Consider the following 12,750-nt stretch of genomic DNA (forward strand, 5'->3'; position numbering starts at 1 on the left):
GCATGGACAAATGAGGGGGTACATGCTAAAATGCATTGACCATGGCCTTTGATATAGAAGTCCAACTCCAGACTTGCTGTGATTATTCTGATTTATACTATGTTAGTGCCCAAAGGAGCCCTCACTGTGCTAGCTTCTGTACAAACACTTGGAAAAGCGTGATCCCTGCCCCAAAAAGCTTACAGTGTAATTTAAAATAAGACAATAAATAACAGGAGGAAAAAAGTGGAGAAAAAAGACCAAAGTTTAACTATGGGGTTGGGGCTAGAGAAAGGATGAGGGGAAGGATGGAAATGGATGGGTTTTGGAGGAACCAGCATGGCAGTTCAATTGTCATACCTGAAAGAACGAGGAGTACTTGTGGCACCTTAGAGACTAACGAATTCATTTGAGCATAAGCTTTCGTGGGATAAAGCCCACTTCATCAGATACATGCCGTGGAAAATACAGTAGGAAGATATAAGGTTTTAGTTGGGGGCTTCAAAAACAGACTCCAACGGGAAACTGCAAACTGGACACCATTAAATTAGGCTTGAATAAAGACTGGGACTGGATGAGTCATTACACAAACTAAAAACAATTTCCCCATGCTAATTTTCCCCTACTATTACTCACACCTTCTTGTCAACTGTTTGAAATGGGCCATTCTGATTATCACTACAAAAGTTTTTTTTCTCATGCTGATAATAGCCCACCTTAATCGATTACTCTCGTTAGAGTTGATATGGCAACCCCCATTTTTTCATGTTCTCTGTATATATATATCTTCCCTACTGTATTTTCCACTGCATGCATCTGATGAAGTGGGCTTTATCCCATGAAAGCTTATGCTCAAATGAATTTGTTAGTCTCTAAGCTGCCACAAGTACTCCTCGGTTTTTGCTGATACAAACTAACATGACTACTACTCTGAAACCAATCATACCTGAGTTACCCTCCCTGTTTCTGGGTTTTTGGTTGGAAATGTAGACCAATGTCTACATTTGGCCTCAGACTCTTTAACAAACAAATGATCCCTAAGTTATATTCTGGTGGAACTGTCACTGCAGGACTTCCTGCTTCTCTCTTGCACTTATGGGGCTGACACGAGTACAAAGTGGGTGTAAAACACTTCCATTCTGCTCAGGTTGCTTTCACACTTAATTTGCCCTGGTGAAGATAACTACATAGGGTGCAGGGGAGCACAGAATCAAGCCCCAAGTCTTAACCATGTGGCTAATGCTCAGCACACCATGCTCACATTATATCTCTAGAATCTTAAGTTATTGTTTGTTTTTCAGATGTAAAGAAGGTAAATTGTTGCAAAGAAATCAAACTGTTATCAGTTATATTTCTAGCCGTATTTTTACAACTGATGGTGTTTAGTAGTTCAGTTGGAGACTGAAGTAGCATCATTTGCACATGGAGTACACAAAGTCTTTCATTATGTTGTTTGACCAGCTTACCTTCGTTCCTGTAGTTGGTACAAGTCCTACCGCTGCCATATATGTACTGCCAATTGTCTTGATCTTTTCTATGTCCTTATAACATTCTTTGTCCAGAAGCTTTGTTTAAAACATAAAACTGTTAAACATTACATAATATTTTAGACAACAAACCATAGCTATCTGAAAATATGTGCATATTAAAGTTGATAAACCATTCAATCTTTATAGGCCCAGTCTTGTTCCCATTCAAGCCAGTGGCAATATTCGCAGTGACGTCTGTGGGAGCCACATCAGACATAAATGTTTTTAAGGGCATTTTGGGCCAGATTTTATAAGATATTTAAGCATGTAAAGAGGCAGATAGGTGCCTAATGGGATCTACAAAAGCACCTAGGCTCCTAACTCCCACTGAAATCAGATGTTTACAGAGTCAAATTATTAGATAGCCAAACTAAGAGGAATTTTCCACAAATAATCTTGAATTGGCAGAAGTCTGGTAGACTCAGTAAGATCAAATGACAGAGAGTTTAGACCTTACCTCATCAAAATCGGCAATAATTTCATTTAAGAGGCGTAAACACTCCACTCCCATGTTATTGCCATCCAGTTCAATGTAGAAATCGTTGAAATTTGGGATGGAAGCAAACATCACTCCCACTTGTGAATATGACTGGTAATAAAGGTCCTGCAATTTTTGAATTATATGGGTTTTTAAAATTAGAGATTGACATAAACAGGCAATATCATCCTTGTGATTTCTTGAGCTCAGATTTACTTTTGTTAAAGAGAAATTTCATAATGTTTACCAAGCTCTGTCCTACAAATGAAACAGGTCGTAGAATGTTGTGTTATTTCCTATGACATGTCCTGCCTCATTTTCCACCCACTCCCGTAGAGGGCCCGAGATGCAGCACAAACAGTGTAATTTTGCAGTGCAAAGTGGGATAGGATTTAGAGAACTCCTAGAAGGTTCCGTGCTTGAGAGATGGGAGCTTGAAACAGAGTGTGTGATGAAAGCAAAGAAAGACTGTGAAGGTTCACTGGCCATTCTTTCCTGTAAAAGAGGAGCAACTATGGCTGTATGGGGCTACTGCCGCACTGAACATGCTGCAGCCACTACAGAGTGGCTTTGCTACCACAGAGCAGGCTGAGGGAGGAAGGGACAGCTTCTTCTTGTTACAAGATATTACATATAGAGCCAAGTCCTTCACACAAAACGCAGCCAGAGTATTGAGGCTGTGAGCTGGGGCAATATATAGGGTTGTATCTGTTTATTTGCTCCACCATCTTCTTACTGCGAGATATAGGTACAGTCCACGCATGCCTTGCATTCGTACAACAAATAATTATAAAGGCTCAATCATGCCTCTCCTGAGGCTTGGCCAGGCGGGGGATAGGCAGCAGAAGTATTGCTGGAGCACTGGTGCCTGCGGGCGAACTGCTCCTGTCTCCATTTAGTCCATGTGAGCAGGATGAGCCCAGTGGTGCAGCTGTCTGGGATGGGGAAGGGCAGGGCCTTGGACTTACCCTCACACTGGGCCAGAACTAATGGCCAAGTGGGGTCCATTAGTTCTTCTGTAGCTTTAGCACCTTCCCCCACACCCACATTTCCCTACAGATGTGCAATGGAGGTGTGGGGGGTGGGTAAGGAACTCTCTGCACAATCCCTCCACCCCCTCCATGAAAGCTGCATCGGGGCAACCATAATGTAGTCCTAAACATTCTTATGGATTTCACGTTTACTACCTAGCATAATGGGATGCTGACCTCAGACTGGGCCTTCAAGGTGCTACTGCAACACTAACAATAACAGTAATAATTCATAGTGTCATTAGTTGGTCAAGTGGCCCATCCCCTGCATTACTACAGGATTTAATTACTCCCACACTCTTCCCTTAACAAATAGATGCCTAGATATTAATTATTATTATTATTATTATGAATAATTATTATTCTACTCTCAAGTATTCCCAATTACTGTGATTCCATGATATTCTGTAGCAGTTTGTTCCCTTGCCCAAGCTTTGAGACTAGTTTTCACCCTCAAACTTACTATATCCTTCTAGGGTGTGTAGAATTCCTTATTTTGACTTTTAAATTTATGTTTTTGTAAATGAGGCACATTTCAAGAACCTGAGTGGATCAACTGGAAGCATCTGATATTTCACACTATATTCTATTCAGAACCAAACTGATCTCAGTGGAAGATTGTAATAAACTCTGATCTTTTGACTTGATTGAAAAAGAAATTGGTTATTTGCATGTCGGCACTCAACGCCATTGATGCTGAATGACACCTCATTCACCTGAATGGTATTGTACTGAAGTCCTTCAGAAAAGGTGAATGCTACCGAGAAAGGGAAAATAACCCGGACCTGACATCTGACAATGGCTTTTACCAGAACTATTCACTTTAATTCACTTTAATGCGTATGAAATGTAAATGTGTCAAGCTTTGAAGAAAATATATAATTTCCCTGACCTGGCGGCCACACACAAATCATGCATATCATCACGTGCTTATTCCCCCCCACCGACCTCTCACCCCTGGCCTTACCATGTTCCGAGGGTTAGACATAAGAAAATGCTGTGCAACATGTGCTGGCAAGAGATTGAAGAGAATTCTTTTATTATCCAGCTTCACTCTCTCCATATCATCTCTCTCTTCTTCTGCCTAAGGGGGAGAGCGGGAAAAGCTCTTTAAAACAACCGTTTTGTAATGAGCATAACATTAATTCAGATCCTCAAATTGCTTCGTCCAGCTCCAGGCTTTAAAAAGCAGCTTGCACGGCAAAATGATACAGACCACCCTCTATGACAGCTGCAAGATCTGTCTGCTTTTAACACACAGGGCAAAATTCGGAACTCCTTATTAGGGCAAACTCCCACTAAAGTCTGTGGGCCAATTTCTGCTCTTAGTTCTTGATCCAAAGTCCGCAGAAGTCTCCCCTTGACTTCAATGGGCTTTTTGATCAAGCCCTTAGAGGTGTAACTCCACTGAAGGCAACTTGGTCCAATGGGAGTTTGTATGAACAAGGATTGAGTCAATACTTCAGGATTTGGCCCGCAAATCCTTCAATGCCTTTTTAAAATTTCAAGTATGCAGATGACAGTTTCCTAAGAAATATTTGCATTCTTGTATGATTTCTACATTATACAGGAATTCTTTTTTGCTTCAATAGTGACTTTATCACTTGCAAATGACAGAATTTCTCCAAATGCGGCTGCAGATCCCTACACATTCAGGCAACAGATTCTATCACAGAGGTGGGCAAACTACTGCCCGCGGGCCACATCCGGCCCGCAGGACCCTCCTGTCTGGCCCCTCAGCTCCTGGCCCAGGAGGCTAGCCCCCGGCCTCTCCACCGCTTTCCCCCTCCCCCGCAGCCTCAGCGCACAGCGCCGCGGGCGCAATGCTCTGGACGTAGTTGCAGAGCCGCGGCCTGACCCAGTGCTCAGCCACCGGTGCTCCTGGCAGTGCAGTAAGGGGGCAGTGAGTGCGGGGGGTTGGATAGAGGGCAGGGGAGTAGGGGGTGGTGGTCAGGGGGCAGGGGTGTGGATGGGGTCGGGGCAGTCAGAGGGCAGGGAACAGGGGGGTTGGATGGGGCAGGGGTCCCGGTGGGGCAGCAGTCAGGTAGGAGCGGGGGGTTGGATGGGGTGGTGGGAGGCAGTCAGGGCAGGGGTTCCGGGGGTGGTCAGGGGACAGGGAGCAGGGGGTGGTGGATGGGGTAGGAGTCCCAGGGGGGCCGTCAGGGGACAGAGGGGGTTGGATGGGGCAGGAGTCCTGGGGGAGCTGTCAGGGGGCAAGAAGTGGGAGAGGGGTGGAGGGTCGGATAGGAGGCTGGGGCCAGGCCACACCTTGCTGTTTCGGGAGACACAGCCTCCCCTAACTGGCCCTCCATACAATTTTGGAAACCCAATGTGGCCCCCAGGCCAAAAAATTTCCTGCTCCTGTTCTATCATTTGCTATAGCAGGTGATAATGCTCAAAAGCACATTTTAAAACATTTGTACTGGCTAGGGTGACCAGATGTCCTGATTTTATAGGACAGTCCCGATTTTGGGGTCTTTTTCTTATATAGGCTCCTATTATCCCCCACCCCAATTTTTCACATTTGCTGTCTGGTCACCCTAGTACAGACTAAGGAGCATGCGCACAAAAAGAGCTTGGATGTTGCAAGCTAATCTAACTCTGGGTGCCTAAAGTTAGATTCCTGGATCCATATTCAGGCATCCAAATATAAATGATTTGATCTGCAGAAGACAGAAGGAACTGTGGATTTTCAGCATTTTTGAAAATCAGACCACTTTTATTTAGGTGCCTAAACATGGACTTAGGAATCTGACTTTAAGCATCCTGGTTTGAAAATGTTAGCCTCTGCTCTGAGCAAAGTCTTTTCTCAAGATACAGTACCAATCAGATCTTTCATCCAAACGCTCCTAGTGAATCAGACAATTGCTGATCAGGAGGGTAAAATTCAGCCTACGGAAATCACAGCAAGTACAATTTATTCTTTTCACTTCAACCCCCTGACCACGCTGTTACACACACTACATTTGTCATCAAGCACAACATAATTCTTCTTTACCTATTTGCAAAGTCCGCAAAAAGATGGAGGGCCAAATTCTCAGGTATTATAAATCAATATATCTCCACTGAAGTCAATGGTGGATTTACACCATCTGAGAATCCAGCCTAAAATTTCCCAATGTCTTTTTTTATATGTAGACCTTGTCATACTACTGATATTGCAAAATCTGTTTGGTCTTCTGACAAAGACTATGCACATACTGACTAACATGGAGGGTTTCCTGGTACACATTTGCTTGGGAGAGAAATCAGCATGCTATCTCCCATATACATACAATCTTAGGATTAGAAGAAAAGTTTTCATGAAAACTCTCCCTTTTGAGGAGAAAGCATGTTTTGTTGTTTTTGATGGAAAGTTTAAATTTTCAGTGGAACCTCCCTGCATTTTTCTGATAATCTCTACACAACAGTCATTGTTCAATTATAGATAGCTTTGCTTAGCAGCCATTTTCTGCACAGTGTTCTTTGAACTTCTTGTCATTCTTTAAAGAGACACAGAAAAAGAAACCTGAAAAAACCTGATTTCATCAAGTTGACCTCTTTGGGAATCATCATCCCCTTTGGAAATACGCATTCAGCTTCTGCTCTAATTTGGACTGCAAGAATTTATTATAATTTATTCTGGATCCCTTACTCAAGCTAAGCCCTCCAGTGACTTTGAATGCAATTTGCAGTCTAACCAAAGTCTCTGTTTTCCATCTGTGAAGTATTTTCTTGACACTTTTTAATGCTTAGCGTTCACACTCTGTCTGCTTTCTCAAAACAGCCTCACCTCCTCCTATTTTAGAGATGCAAACACTGTGTTTCTTTATCATTATCTACAAGCATTTGAATATGTGAATGATGACAATCTGCAGCCTTACTGGTGGAGTCTGAGTATTTTATAGTAAAAACAAGAAGCTTTCCTTGAACTGCAAACTGAAACTGAGTTGCGTACATCCTGGTTTGTGTTATACTCAACGCATGAAGCTAGGGTTCTGAGAACAGCAATGGGAGTCCTGTACTCCTGAATTCTTACTCTATCTGTGGGCCTTACCAAATGCTTCTATTCCTTCATTTTTAACTCCTGGGAGTGTTATGAGGATTAGTTAGTAATGGTCTGATTTTTGAGGTGTGGTGTACTTGCAGACCCCATTGAATGGTTGCTACTGAGAGCTGAGCATTTTTGAAAATCAGAGCACTTATTTAGGTGCCCTTGTAAGGATTTTGGGGCACAATTTTAGGTGTCTATTTGTTAAGACCACCATTTTCAAAAATAGGAACCTATGAAATCTAGGGAAATTCTTGAAGGTCAGTATGGTAGTATTATGCAGGAGGTCAGACTAGATGATCATAATGGTACTCTCTGGCCTTAAAAATCTGTAAAAGGATACTTGTTAGTTAGCTGAGTCTTTAGCAAAATTGAAGTGTGAATGATAAACAAGAAATACACATCAATAAACCAGAATACAAAACTGTATAAAGTTAGGTGTGAGGAATATCCTATGTAACCATCAGGTAAGCATTCTGTGGTGATGTGCACACCATGATGTAGGCCAGATGTAATGTTATCTTTTGGGAGCACTTCCAGTTTTGGCCTTCTTTCTTGTTAGCATTTATTAGGATCAAGATACCTTTAAATGGTGAATATGCATAGTCATGTAGTCACCACACACAGTTAACCACAGGTGTTATCATATAACTGTGTATGAAGCAAAATACCCTCCAGATTAACATTATGGGGCAGAACAGAAGTTAAATAATAGTATACCAAATTCTTCCAGTCATGTAACAGATGTGTGGAGACATATGGTCAAATCAGAATAGTCTAACAGTAGGGCTGGGTAAGTGGAGTAGAAAATTTGAAGCACTGCGTGGCTATTAATGCTATTCAATCACTATCTGTTTGGCCATCTGAGGCAGGAGTGCATGATTAGAATTCCTCTAACTCTGATTTGTCCACTTTAAGGCCAAGCTTCCAATTCCTGGGAAAAATAATTGAGCAAGTACTAATCATCAAACTTCATCAACATGTGATATCAGCCAACACCCTGGAGGACTCACAATCAGGGTTCAGACCAGGGCACAGCTACATGAAAGACTGATTTTCAATCTATGAACCCCTATGACATTTGGCACAATGCAGATCACAAAGTCCTGGAGGGAAGCGCATGAGAGGGGGCACAAAGCATTCCCTATCCCAAGGATCCAGCTATGGAACAATCTTTCAGAGGTGATAAGGTGAATCCACAGCCTGACCATCTTTAGGAAATACTGCAAAGCATTCCTCTGAGGAAGAGTTTCCAATATAAGGGACACTCACAATATGAAACCCCCCTACTATTCCAAAGCCCCTACCAATTCCACAACTCTACTCCCCTCCACAAAAACACCCAAACCATATCCTATGTAAAGCTTTGACCCAAAAAAGAACAGGTGCCAGAGACTCCATGAAGTCCACTAGGGACTTTGCTATGCTGTTGATTTTACATGGAAGGACTCAGATACTAAGGTGATGACAACAGTATAAAACCCTAAGATAGATAGCAGAGCTTGGGGCATGCTGGTCATACACTCTTAGTTCTGCCTGTGTTGGGCCAAAGCAGAACGTAGTGTTTCAGCTCATGCACTCTCCTCTCCTCCCCACCAGACAGTGGGTGTGGGGAATAGAACCTCCCCCAAGTCTCAGGGGAAAGGGGCGTAAAGAATTCCACAGGTTAGGAAAGAAGACTAAAAATTCTGCTGCTGCTAGGCTCTGGAGATCCTTCCTCCCCATACCTCTCAAGGTAACACCCATGTTCATCTTCATGGAAGTCAGCAGGAAGGAGAGAGAAGATCTCCTTGTCTCAGTGGCAACTGCAGACTTCCTACCAGGCGCTAACGAATGAAGATATCCCAGATCTCAAAATGAGATGAGGAAGACTTCCTTTGATTTTCATCAGCAGAGAGAACTCCAGTACTCCCCTCCTCAAGTGTCTGAGGTGAGGGGAGTGAGGCAGTCACTGTTTCCCTTATGGACCCCATTATCCTTCAGAGGGATGGATATGACTGCTATGACTCTAGCTCCCCTCCTCGGGCCTCGGAAGAGGATAGCAAAGACTCCTGTTGCCCTCCCTCCATGTAGCTGAGATAAGACGATCTGGCTGGGCCCTGTCCCTGCCCAGACAGAGGCTGACAAAGAAGGGAAAATGGTGTGAGGGTTGCAGAAGGAGGAATAGACCCATACTTACAGGGGATGATATTTACAGCCAGGGACTGAATATTATCCATATAGTTCAACGCCTGAATATTATCCAAACGTTGGGCTGCGTGCCCCCTGTTTCTACTGGTTAATTCAGGATAGCTGACAGCGTGCTGTTTATATAAGTATTGGCTCCAAGAACAAAGCAGATTATTGAGAAAAAGCATGAGACAGGAACTCGTAGGAATAGCAACAAGAAAAGTGACTATCATATGGACCACAGCAGTTTGGTAGTTATCGCATTTAGTGGCATTTTGGTATCATTTTGGGAATTCAAAATTGCAATATTGTAAATCAGGACTTTTCCCCCTCTGATAAAAGTAAACAGTTCTCTGATGTCATGTTTTCTAATGTCAACATGATACCTGGGTAGACTTATAGCTTTGCATTACATAGTTGCATAACAGCCAGACCTACAAAAAGCTAAGGCAGAGAGGGAGTAAAGTCCCTTTATCAAGTAAACGATGTGTACAAGTACTGACAAATTCTCAAGCTCTGTGTTACAGAGATCATCTGAAATGTTCTATGAAATTAGTTAATAGACAAGAATGAATCTGCTTTGGTAAGGTACCTAACTAGGTAAAAATTATCACATTAAGTTTCACTATCTGATGATACAGCTAAAAATAAACTGGGCTACCACTGTTCCTTTACCAGTACATTCATATAACCTGAAGGGGGCACTAAAATCACAAGAAAGAGACAGTATATCAATAAGCAATTTTGTGAATATGGAATATACAGGGCCAGGTTTTCAGCGTTAGGTATGTAAAAAACTTTGAAATTCTGGCCTACAGACTGCAAAACTGCATTAGGACAGAGATTCTAGCTTAGAAAATTATTAATGGCTGACATGCTAGTATTCCCTAAATAATTCAACTAAAGAAACAATCATACAGTACGATTACCCTTATTTTCCTTCCCAGAAACACAGGTAATTGTCAGAGGTGGGCAAACAATTCACAATGAATCATTTATCTGGTAAGTTTAACCTTTTTCAGGTTCCTGATATTTTAATGAATTTGTTCATTATTTGTAACAGTTTGTTGAATCTTTTGTACAAGCAAATTTTGTGATTGCACATACTGTTAAAGTGCTCATGTGAGTATTTGCAATTCACACTTATGATTTGTCATATAAACACATAAGGGCTGTTCGAAAACTATATCAAAACTTTTTTTTGGATAAAAATGGCTTTTTGAGAAAATGGAAATTTTTGTAAGAACTTGTTGGTTTTTGGTTTACTTTAAAGTTTTTTTCAGAAACGAAAATACTTTGTTTTTTATCAGCTCCATGCTGACTAATGCTGGCAAGTTTGAACAGAAAATACGTACACAAATATTTTAACTGTAGCGATCACAAGGTTTGTTCATACACATGATTTGACATATTATTTATTAATTATTATTATTATTTTTATGGTATTATTTCTGTTCCTTGGTTACATAACCTTAAACTTTGTGAACTACCTTCACTTCTGCCTGAAACAAATTTTGTTTATTTATTTAATTTTGGCTACAGGCCCAAAATTGGGTTTCCTCAAACAAAACTTCTTTTGATGTCACAATTGGAGCTAAGAGATCTGAGACAGCCATTGTGTTAATGGGGTTAGAGAATTATCATATTACTCCTTCCTTAGCTCATGTTGTCAATTTTTACCTAGTGCTAATGATTACCTATGTTTATTGGGAATTACTGAAGAAGAATCTTACCATGTGATACTTTACTTAGTTGTTTCTCTTAGGCCACACTAAAATGTTATTAAACAATATTCTCTTTCCTGTTTCTCAGTTGTTTCAGTAACACTTTTCTCCAAACGAAACTGGCTTAATTCATGTACATTTGCGGTAGCAGAAGTTTTAGGAGCAGTGGCTATTCAGCAGTTCTTGGCACATGTGGTCTACGCTGAGAATTTCTTACATGTCTCAGACCGTGTTTCCTGCTTCTTTGTGCACACCCTCACCCCAGTCTTTCACCAAACTCAACTGTCTGAAAGAAATTGGAGTTTCATGTGAGTTTTGCCTGCTTTAAGAGAGCAGAACTGAACCCTCAGTGAAGGAAAAAACCACAAGCTTTTCATTGGGGATCACATTTGTAAAGGTATTTAGGCACCTAAAGATGCAGATAGGTACCTAGTATAGTTCTCAGACGTGCCTACGCACCTGACTTTCCATGAGTGCTGAGGTACCTAACGTCCGCTGCAGCCTAGACACCTCACTTCAACTTCCAATGGGAGTTAGGTGCCTGCACACTTTCGAAAATCCCACGAGATCTCTGCCTGCATCTTTAAGAGCCTAAATACTTTAAAAAAAAAAGAAAAAGGAAAAAAAAAAAAAAAGAAACCTGTCTCTGGGTCACCATTTCCTATCTTTAAGACTCAGGTATTTAACTGTCATGTGTGCTGCCTGTGGAATTTACATGATATAATAGAGCTAGGTTGTGGTCAATTAGTAAACAAAGAAAAACTAGGACCAAATCCTTAGCAGCTGTCACTCCCATCAAAGTCAATTAGAGCTATGGGTACTCTACATCTTTCAGGATTTGGGCCAGACTTGTATTGCTGGATTTTCCATGTAGTATAAACCCCTATACATATTAATCAGTGGTAGATAGCCATCTTATAAGGTGACATATACAATCTCTGCCATACGCTGTATCATCTCTCAGAGTAGCAGCTGGGTTAGTCTGTATCCACAAAAAGAACAGGAGTACTTGTGGCACCTTAGAGACTAACACATCTATTTGAGCATAAGCTTTCGTGGGCTACAGCCCACTTCATCAGATGCATAGAATGGAACATATAGTAAGAAGATATATATTAGCCTCTTACTCCACCTTTTCATGTTCTCTGTATGTATATATATATCCTCTTACTCCACCTTTTCATGTTCTCTGTATGTGTATATATATATATACATACAGAGAACATGAAAAGGTGCAGTAAGAGGCTAATATATATCTTCTTACTATATGTTCCATTCTATGCATCCGATGAAGTGGGCTGTAGCCCACGAAAGCTCATGCTCAAATAGATGAGTTAGTCTCTAAGGTGCCACAAGTACTCCTGTTCTTTTTGCTGTATCATCTGTTAACTCTATAAAGTATTAGGGGCAATGATGAAAATCAGGCCGAGATATTACAGAGATGGGCACTGTAGAAACGTCGAAGACACATACACTATCCAAACAAATAAGTAATAAACACTCTGTTTGAGTTCTGAATATTTAAAATCTATCCAGAATGCTAACAGCAAATGTCTAAATTTTAAACCAGATTTCAGATAGTAGAAAGATTATAAGTAACTAACTGATTCATCTTTATATGCTTATTAACAGTAGTACTGCTCTCTGGATGCCTCTGTGACGTTTAAAACATGATTTTATTAGGACTAGATTGCCATGCAGCACGGGGTAGGCAGGATGTGGTTTATAAATCATTGGGCAGTCAGTTTGAGCAGCATTAATTATTGGTACAAATGTAAATAAACAAAACATTGAGCAAAAAGAAAATCCT

The 12,750-nt window shown here is 41.2% G+C and overlaps 1 protein-coding gene across 1 annotated transcript in view; it reads right to left on the bottom strand.

The window, feature by feature from the left end:
- The window catches only part of ADCY1 (adenylate cyclase 1), a 217,517-nt gene that overhangs the window by 10,214 nt on the left and 194,553 nt on the right, over positions 1-12,750 (bottom strand). The window contains exons 15-17 of the mRNA XM_077809215.1: positions 3,985-4,101; positions 1,966-2,112; positions 1,446-1,544 (exon numbers count right to left, since the gene is read on the bottom strand). Coding sequence (XP_077665341.1) covers positions 1,446-1,544; positions 1,966-2,112; positions 3,985-4,101 — 363 coding nt within the window. The remainder of the gene's footprint in view (positions 1-1,445; positions 1,545-1,965; positions 2,113-3,984; positions 4,102-12,750) is intronic.

The sequence above is a fragment of the Eretmochelys imbricata genome, chromosome 2, assembly GCF_965152235.1.
Source record: "Eretmochelys imbricata isolate rEreImb1 chromosome 2, rEreImb1.hap1, whole genome shotgun sequence".
NCBI lineage: Eukaryota > Metazoa > Chordata > Testudines > Cheloniidae > Eretmochelys > Eretmochelys imbricata.